The sequence below is a fragment of the Podarcis liolepis genome, assembly GCF_965112155.1.
Source record: "Podarcis liolepis genome assembly, chromosome: 13".
Taxonomy (NCBI): Eukaryota; Metazoa; Chordata; class Lepidosauria; order Squamata; family Lacertidae; genus Podarcis; species Podarcis liolepis.
This window is the reverse complement of record NC_139573.1, coordinates 27,865,567-27,875,143: the sequence shown is the minus strand read 5'-3', so window position 1 is coordinate 27,875,143 and position 9,577 is coordinate 27,865,567. Positions and strand designations below refer to the sequence as shown.

Sequence of the window (9,577 nt, the reverse complement as noted above, 5' to 3'; positions counted from 1 at the left end):
GGCTGGGAGGTCTAAGTCGTCCATTTAAGTATCCTGGCTTTGCTGAAACCTGGGGAGTGTTTTGTACGTGGTATATTTGGCTGGAAAATAATCCAAACCACTCGACTACATTACAAAGTTGTTGTAAATCTGTCTGAGCCTCAACCTGACTAGGAACTTGCAATACTGACATTGGGCTATTGCCATCAGGCACGAGCCCCTCTCTCCTAACTTCAGTTTCCCCAACATATAACATGGGGATGCTTGGAATTTGCATCTGGTGGGTTAATTTCTAAAATTGTTAGAAAACGCCTCCAAATGCATGCATTCAACACATTTAAGTGTCCAGGGTTAAAAAGAGCAGAAGCGTTTCTCTTGACCTTGCTAGTGCCCAATCGGAGCTAATGAATGTAAAAATCTTGCTTGGAAGGGATACGCTAACGCTGCTCCGGAAGACATAGTCTTCGAGGAGAACCCGGATATTGTCTAAAAGACAATGATGCCCCTCTATATTTCTCCCCCTTATTTGCTACGGATTTGACCGGCGAACACATAGACTTTTAAAAAGGAGAAGAGTGATACTTCCCCTGCTTAACACCAGGACTTCCGGAATACTTTTTGACTCCCTTTTACTCTTTGCTAGCGGGATGGAAACAGCATTGATCTGCCCGCAAGGAAAATAAGTCAGAATCCGAGATTGTTTCCAGCTCACTGCGGGGGGGGGGGGGGAGATGTGGCAGACAGTGACTTTACGACAACCCTGCAGTGTAGTCTCATTATCACGAGATTGTGTGTATACTATGTGCGCCTATAGCAACATCGCCCTGCACTGCAGAATTTGGCAGGTTGCGCGGGAGGAAGGGGGAAATTGGGGGGCGTTTTACGACGGCCCTGTAACTAATCCAGCGCTAATAGCGGAGGTGGGGCTTCAGCCGAGGGGAAATGCCGCCTTATTTAGGGATAAAGTAAGGTGGTGCAGGCCAGATGATGCACCACCAGGACTAAGCCCCATCAGCCCCAAGTAAGGCGGCCAGGGGTTGCCAGCTGCTGGGAACCACGGGAGGGGAGAGAGAGTGCCCCTGGGCGCGGATCCTACTCACTACGTAGTTCCCCCCAAGGTCGGCCGCGGTAAGAAAGGGGCCGCCGGCCTGACCCAGCCGGGTTCTCCTTCTGTTCTTAATGGTCAGCGGTGGCCTGAGCTGCCGGCCCTCCAACCTGGCCAGGGATCCCCGCGCCGCTTTCGTTGGACCTCAGCCCCACTGCGCGCTATCCCGAGTTTCAGGGGATTGCCAATGGGTAGGGCATGGCAGTGCGGAAAGTACGGGCAGAGAGCTCGCCACGCTGCTTTCCGTTCTCTTCCTTTCTGCGTCTACGTTGGGCTCCCGCCAGGCGGAGCACCGCCGCTCCCCGTGCGCACCCCCCGAATGAGCGCAGCCAAGCCGAGGTACTCCAAACCGTAGGATTGCAGAACGTAACACTAATGTCTCGCAACAAATGAAACTTGGATCTGTAGAAAACGCAACCTGAAAAATGAGACGTTGCACATGCTTTTGTAAATCAAGAAATCTTTAATGAAAATATATTTAAAATAAAATCGTATGTTTGTAGAGTTGGAAGGGACCCCCGACGGCCATCTAGCCCAACCCCCTGCAATGCAAGAATATGCAGGTGGATTGAACCTTGCCGTTATCAGCCACTGAGTTCAATCTTCTGTGCTTTTCCCCGCCTCGCCCCGCAGCCACAGCGCGCGTGTGCATCTAGAGTTTCTCTCTCTATGGGCGGCGCGGAAGCGGCGGGAGGAAAGGGACGTGCGCGGAAGGAGGCCGCGGGGAGGGAAGCCAGGAAGCAGCGGAGGCGGCACGACCAGTCCTGGCGGGAGACCGAGGCGGCAGGTGAGAAGGGCCCCGCCCCCAACCCGGGCGCAAGCCACGCCCGCCTGGCCTTTGCCCCGCCCCTCCCTCCCTCTGCTCCCAAGTATCGGCGCATCCTTCGGCTCCCAGGTAGCGGAGGGGAGCCCGGACTCCTGGGTCTGATCCGAACAGGAGAGCCCGGTTTCCGGAGCAGGTGGAGAGGCAGGACTCAGGGCGCACGAGGAAGGCGAGGGCGCCTCTGAGCATGGACAGAGCATTTCGCCACCGATTAACCTTTGCACACCTGGAGGAAGGCGGGGCTTCTGCATGTGCTGCGTTCTGGCCGGATTTGAAGCCCAGCAGCTCCCGATTTCTTACCTCGGGTGGGTGGGGAGAGTTCATTGCTGCTGGTGGAGCTATCCGGGTGTCAAAGCTCCTGGACTCAGAGGTGTTTTGTTGCCCTGGGAAATGATTCCCGGTGAAAGGAGGGTGGAGGCGCCCAGCTGCAGCTTCCAGAGAATAGCATTTTCTTCCTGTCGAATCAGGACCTTTTAACTGGGTCCCAGACCCCCTGGATCCATTCCCCTGCCTACCATTGGGAGCTACTAGTGGTCAGATGCACAACACTTAGTTGTATCTCTCCTTCTGTGTAGGATCAAGTGGTTTATCTCCCTGTTTCTCAAAATACCGGTAGAAAAAAAATAGTAGAGGTGCAGTCATTTTAATTTTAAATTTTTCCCATGGATTCTCCTCCATTAGAGAAATTTGGAAGGCAATTTGGCTGTCTTGTTATGTCAGCCACTCTGCAGCGCCTGAAACCAGCTGTACCTTCTATTACAATTTCTGCTCTGCCTTTTTGGTGAAACTCTGCTTTAAAACCCTGGCACATCTCGCTTTCGCAAAATAGCTCTGCGCACGAATCCGTAACATTCTTGCTACCTACTAATTCAAAACAAACTGCATTGCATATTGACACTGACTGACTTGATCAAACTATCAAATCAACCACTTGCTTGAATGCCTTGCTCCACTAGTCCCAGGTGTGTTGCTGGTTGGGGTGCATTTCCCTGAGCTCCTTAGAGGGCAGCCTGGCTTATACGCACTCCGTGTCCGAGCGTGTGCTGTTGCTGTTTTGCCCCAAGCTTTCCCCATTCTCTGTGGCAGCCCTTAAGTTGTGGGATTCCTTTCCCACAGAGCTGCATCTGGCTTCTTTGATGTACAGCTGTCACCAAATACCAAAGGCCTTCGATGCCTGAGATGTGTGTTTTCAGGGCCCACCCTTCTAAATTTAATACGCTTACACTGTTTTTAAAATAATTTTAAAATTGTTTTTGCAAGTTCATTCACACAAATAATGTTATTACAAATATTTGAATTTTGCACAAAATTCTTCTGAATCCCAAAACTGCCCTCCTCCCCTCCGTGGGTTCTTAAATAACTTTTTAACTGCACATTACAAGTCCATCTAATTTGCCATCCTCCATTATATCCAAAGTCTATGTATTATTGCAGGGGTTATTTAAAGCCTGCTAAAGTTCAAGTGTTTACAGTGGTCCTTCTGATTTTCCCAGTTAATCTTGCCATCTCCGTGTCATCCAATAATTTCTTCTGCCAGGCCACCCTAGTAGGTATCTTGTTGTCTTTCCAGCTCTGGGCAAGCAACATCTTTGCAGCTGTCGTAGCGTACATAAACAGTCTTTTCGGTTCCTTCGGTATTTCTGCACCTACAATTCCTAACAGAAAGGCTTCTGGTTTTTTAACAAATGTTATTTTAAACATTTTTTTCAATTCATTGTATATCATTTCCCAGAATTCCTTTATCACTTTGCAGTTCCACCAGATAGGATATCCCACCAGATAGCTTTCCTTTTCCTTACACTTCCAACAAACATTTGAACAATACATTTTTGCTAATTTACTCGGGGTTAAATACCAGCGAGCGTGTACACTGGGTTTTTTTAAATTCTGGGGGAGGGCAGGTAATAACAACAATTCATAATAATGTTGTGTTTCAGGCTTTGTGCGAGAAGAGTCTGCCGTTCAACTGTCCCGTGTGGGATGCACGCTGCTCCTCGGAAGAATCTCGAGCTCCGGCTGCCCCGGTGAGGGAGGCGGGACAGCATGGCTGAAGCCGTCCATTACATCCATCTCCAGAACTTCAGCAAGTCCCTCCTAGAGACGCTGAATGGGCAGCGCCTGGGAGGTCATTTCTGCGATGTGACGGTGCACATCCAGGAGGCCACGCTGCGTGCTCACCGCTGTGTCTTGGCCGCTGGCAGCCCCTTCTTCCACGACAAGCTGCTGCTGGGCTACTCGGAGATCGAGGTCCCGCCCGTGGTCCCCAGCCAAGTGGTCCGCCAGCTGGTGGAGTTCATGTACAGCGGCTCTCTGGTGGTGGCCCAGTCAGAAGCGCTGCAGATCCTCACGGCCGCCTCCATCCTGCAGATCAAGACGGTCATTGACGAATGCACCCAGATCATCTCTCAAAGCCGCAGCCCCAAGCCTCCCATTGCCCCGCCTCCAGTGCCCCTCTCCCTTCCCAGGGTCCTCCCGGCAAAGCCCCAAGAACAGCCGCCCAAGGAGGCCCTTGGTAGCGTCTCGCGGCCCGGGGACCTTGACGCTTCCCACCTGGAGCCCCCCAAACTGCTCTGCGCTTCAGAGGTGCGCTACAAGCTGCGCGACCTCCTCTCCTCCTCCCAGCACAGGGAGGCGAGGGCGGCCGCCTGCGAGGGGGGCATAAGCGATGGGGAGGCGGGGGGCCCGTACCTCCACCCCGCCGAGGCCACGCCCAGCTGCCACAGCCGCAAGCAGCGCCAGCCGGTGAGGCTTCAGCTGTCCGAGACGATGCCTGTCATCATCAAGGATGAGGAGGAGGGTGTTGGTGGGGAAGGCCGGGAGGGGGTGGTGGTGGAAGAAAGGGAGGCCAAGCTTAGCTGCTTCCCCGAGTGTGGTGGGAGCGGAAGTTTCCCTGCCGGCTTCAGCGACGAAGCGGAAGCAAAGGATTCTGGGAGTGCCGGTGGGGCCGGCAGGAAGGAGAGCCTCCACTTGGATTACGCCACTGCCGAGGGCCAGGATTTCTTTGGGAACCAGGATGTCTTTTCGGAGTCCTTCATCCCATCCTGGCAGGGGGAGGAAAGTGGCGAAGAGGCAGCAGCTTCCGCCGCGCGGGACAGGGAGAAGTTCCACTCGGACTGCAGCTTGGAGGCTTCCAACCTGAGGAGCTTGGCGGGAGAGTTCAAACAGGACTTGGGCGGGCCCTCTGGCAGCGCCGCAGCCTTCCGGCCCCGCAGCAATAGCGGCAGCGGGGGCTTGACTTTTGTCTCCTCTCTGGGCATCCAACGGGAGCTCAAGGCGGAGGTCAGCAGCGCCAGCACAGCCACCAGCACCACCAGCATCTTCCAGTTCCACATGCCCCAGCCGGCTGCGGTGGCCCAGGGATTTTACAGCATCCAGACGCAGCCGCCGCCGCAGCAGCAGCAAGACCCTGGTGCCAGCAACATGGTGCAGCTCAGCCCTGGTGCCATGGTCACAGGCCCCCTGCATGGCGCTGGAGAGCAGCAGAGCCAACAGCCTGGCCCCTCGCGCTGCTCAGAGCCCTCCTACCAGTGTAGCCACTGCCAGAAAACCTTCAGTTCCCGCAAAAACTACACCAAGCACATGTTCATCCATTCTGGTAATGGACACCATGGGGTGGGGCTTCCTGGGAGGGTGTTGCTGGGGGTACAGTAGGGGCGAGGAACCCTTTTTCATCTAGAGGGGAGTATTCCCTTCCAGGAGAAACCTTCCAGGGTTTGGTTGGGCCAGAGGCCACTGTGGGTGGAGCCATGAATGCAAATTGCACTTTGTACAGTAGGCTAGCTTGTACACACACCTGGCCCTCTCTGTTCTCCACCCAGGGCAAGCCAGAGGCAATAGGATTCAAAGACACATGCCAACCCCGAGGTTGCAGAAATACAATATTCAGGGATACAAACTTAAGGAGGGAGGCAGCCCCAAAAGCTCAGAGAGTAGGCTCAGTGACCACAGAACGCTAACTGTTGGGCGTATGGGATAAGTAGAAAATGGGAGGGTGTGTCACTGGAATCCGGAACAGCAGCCACCCACGCTGCAACATTTTGTTGCAAGCCTGGCTTGCAATATCTATGTATAGTGATGCCCCGCAAGATGAAAAACTCGCAAGACAAAAAACTCGCAAAACGAAAAACTCGCTAGACGAAAGGGTTTTTCGGTTTTGCGTTGCTTCGCTAGACGAATTTCCCTATGGGCTCGCTTCGCAAGACGAAAACGTCTTGCGCTTTTTTTTTTAAAGCCGCTTGAAGAGGTGCAGTTGCGACGGACCGTGCTTCGCAAGACGAAAAACATCGCAAGACGAAAAGACTTGCGGAACGAATTATTTTCGTCTTGCGAGGCACCACTGTACCCAAGAGAGATAAATACAGACCTACACTTAGATGCCAGATATAAATTCACAGCAAGGCCAGCTTACAATGTTTGGGCCATTTGATTCATAGATGATGATGATGATGATGATAATAACAATAACAATAATAATTTATTTCTTGTATCCTGCCCATCTGACTGGATTGTCCCAGCCACTCTGAGAGAATTCCAATATAATACATAAGATACACAACAGAACATCACATATTAAAATCTTCCAGATACAGGCAGGGCTGGATTTAGGTTTGATGAGGCCCTAAGCTACTGAAGTTAAAGGGGCCCTTTATATGTCCAGCTGTCCTTTGTCAACAACAAATTATCACTGTTTTTTGTGTTGAATATTTTGCTATATGGTAATTTATGGACCTAATAGTTATCTAAAGCCATTTGCCACTGTTGCTGTATGTAGGTATTATTTGTTATTTTATCTTATATTTTGGAAATGTAGATCCAAGTGTTTTTTCCTTTAAAAAATTTTTGGGGGGCCCAAGAGAGTCGGGCCCTAAGCTATAGCTTGTTTAGCTTATATGTAAATCCGGCACTGGGCTGCCTTCAGATGTCTTCTAAGTTAGATAGTTGTTCATTTCCTTGACATTTGACAGGAGGGCATTCCACAGGGCGGGTGCCACTGCCGAGAAGGCCATCTGCCTGGTTTCCTGTACCTTCACTTCTTGCAATGAGGGAACTGCCTAAGGCCCTCGGAGCTGGACCGCAGGGTCCTGGCTGAATGATGGGGGTGGAGACACTCTTTCAGGTATATCAGGACCAAAGCCGTTTAGGGCATCATCCCCAAAGGAGGAATGTCCCACTCGGTCCAGCGCCATGGGGCAGTTTCCGGGTTGCATCATTGGGGGTTCTGTGTCCTCTCGGCTGACCCGCTGCTCTTTTCCCTCCCCGCAACAGGTGAGAAGCCCCACCAGTGCAGCATCTGCTGGCGCTCCTTCTCCCTGCGGGACTACCTGCTGAAGCACATGGTGACACACACGGGGGTCCGGGCCTTCCAGTGCTCCATCTGCTGCAAGCGCTTCACCCAGAAGAGCTCGCTCAACGTCCACATGCGCACACACCGCCCAGAGCGCTTCCAGTGCTGTATCTGCAACAAGTACTTCTCCCACCGCACGCTGCTGGAGCGCCACATGACCACCCACACGGCCTGGAAGGGCGGGCAGACCGACGCCCCCGGAGCCATTGGGGTGGCCACGGCCGCCGCCGACTGGAAAGAGAAGCCAAGCATTGCCACTGCCGCCTCCTCTGCCGCCGAGGGGACTATTGCCGTCACCGCTGCGGCGTGGAAAGCGGGGGAACCGTCTGCTGAGACGGCCATTGCCGTGTGGAAAGCGGGGGATCCAGTCCCTGGGGAAGGCAGTATGGGGGCCTGGAAAGGGGAAGCGGCTGGCGAAGGACCAGCTGCGGCCTGGAAAGGGGACCCGGCTTCAGAGGCAGCCATGCAGCCTCACACAGCCTAAGGCTTTTTCTCCCCAGGCTCCGTTTATGAATTTTTCTTTTGTCCAGCAGTTGTCTTTGACTTTGGCTCCAGCATCTTGAAAACTAAAAAGGCTGTCCCACATAGGGTGTAGCTTTCTCCTACTGACAGGGGCAGCCATGTGCACAAGCCGGGCTGTGAATTTTCAAGGGGAGAGTCTCAGCGTCGTCGTTGCGTTATTAGGCTGCAGCGTCGACCGCCTGTAAAGGTTGCTGGTGGCAGGAACATGGCTGAATTTGCACAGGTGCTGTCCATGCCATTCCTGGCCCGTAGCTCAGTGGCAGAGCCCATCCTTAGCATGAAAGGAAGGGCAGAGCTCCAATTGCTGGCAACTGCAGCCACAAGGAGCAGAACTGGGAAAGAGCTTTGCCAGTGCGTAGACCAGGGATGGGAAAACCTGTGGTCCTCCAGGTGTTGGAACTCGCAGCAACTGACAGTCCCAGCCAGGACGTCCTTTGGCCAGGGATGATGGGCGGTGGGAGAATAGATTTTGCTATCATGGGCAGATTTGTTGCAATTAGGGATGATGGAAGTTGGGAGTCCCGCAACATTTGGAGTGCCACAAGTTCCCTGTCCCTGGAGTATATTGTACTGGGCTCATTGGGCCGGTGATATGATTTAGTGCAAGACCGCTTTAAAAGAGGAGGAGGAGGAGGAGTTTGGATTTGATATCCTGCTTTATCACTACCCTAAGGAGTCTCAAAGCGGCTAACATTCTCCCTTCCCTTCCTCCCCCACAACAAACACTCTGTGAGGTGAGTGGGGCTGAGAGACTTCCGAGAAGTGTGACTAGCCCAAGGTCACCCAGCAGCTCCATGTGGAGGAGTGGGGAATCAAACCTGGTTCACCAGATTACGAGTCCACTGCTCTTAACTACTACACCACGCTGGCTTAACAGCTCCATATTTAGCCCCAATAGCTAAATGCCTGTGGTCAAAAGCAGGTTGCTAGGGAATACCAGCAAAAGAAGCCTTGCTTGTGAGCATCCCAGAGGTATTTGGCTGGTGACAGCAGAAAGGTAGATGCTAGATGGATCACTGGCCTGATCCAACTTGGCTGTTTTTATAAAAAGATAATTCTTATGAAAAGAATGAGAAACACAATTTATTTTTATTTTTGTTTGGTTATGCCATGCTTATAGCTTATACTCTTACTGTCTTGCATTTCCAAAGCAGTTGGGTTCCGGGGCTGTTTTATTTGTAATGGATCAACTTATCCAAGCTGTTTCTCCCCTTCTTCATAGGAAATAAAGCAGTGTGTGTGTGTCTGTGTATATTTCTCAAGGCGGTGGAACTTCTGATGAGATGGTTGAAGAGGGAGCCTAGCTCGGTGGCTGCAGATGATTCCTGGTTCAGCCCCTGGCATCTCTGTGGAGGCAGGAGGCGGGGAATCAGATAATAAGTGATGGGAAAGTCCTATCTCTGTCTGAGACCCTGGATAGCCAGAGTATAAATCATATAACTGTAGAGCTGGAAGGGACCACAAGGGTCATCTAGTCCAACCCCCTGCAATGCAGGAATAGGCATCTGTCCCGTACGGGGATTGAACCTGCAACCTTGGCATTATCAGCACCATGCTCTAACCAACTGAGCTATCCCCTGAGTAGACCACATTGGGCAGGGTGGACAAAGAGGCTGAGTTGGGATCAGGCAGTTTCCTATGTCCATAGAATCACAGCCTCATTCTCAGTGGAGGCTGGCCCATTGGGGCAAACGGCACTGCCCCACCAGCCTCAGCCAGCTCCCATGTGGCTGCCTTCTTACTTACAGCTAGTGGTACAGGCTATTGCCTTCATCCTCCTAAGGCCACATTCACACTATAGGTT

At 52.6% G+C, this 9,577-nt stretch overlaps 1 protein-coding gene across 2 annotated transcripts; it reads left to right on the top strand.

Moving 5' to 3' along the window:
- Positions 1–1,119: 1,119 nt before the first annotated feature.
- Positions 1,120–9,023, top strand: ZBTB45 (zinc finger and BTB domain containing 45). Of its 2 annotated transcripts, none has more exons than XM_083470567.1 (3): positions 1,120–1,871; positions 3,845–5,502; positions 7,173–9,023. In XM_083470567.1, the coding sequence occupies exons 2-3, from the start codon at positions 3,951–3,953 to the stop codon at positions 7,733–7,735; spliced, it is 2,115 nt and encodes a 704-aa protein (XP_083326693.1). In that variant the 5' UTR covers positions 1,120–1,871; positions 3,845–3,950; the 3' UTR covers positions 7,736–9,023. The 2 variants fall into 2 exon arrangements, with proteins under 2 accessions (XP_083326693.1, XP_083326694.1); XM_083470568.1 differs by lacking the exon at positions 1,120–1,871 and adding an exon at positions 1,970–2,212.
- Positions 9,024–9,577: the final 554 nt, after the last annotated feature.

Coding starts and splice junctions, on each gene's coding strand:
- ZBTB45 (XM_083470567.1), top strand. CDS start 3,951: ATGGCTGAAGCCGTCCATTACATCCATCTCCAGAACTTCAGCAAGTCC. Junction 5,503..7,172: donor GCACATGTTCATCCATTCTG/GTAATGGACACC, acceptor TCCCCGCAACAG/GTGAGAAGCCCCACCAGTGC.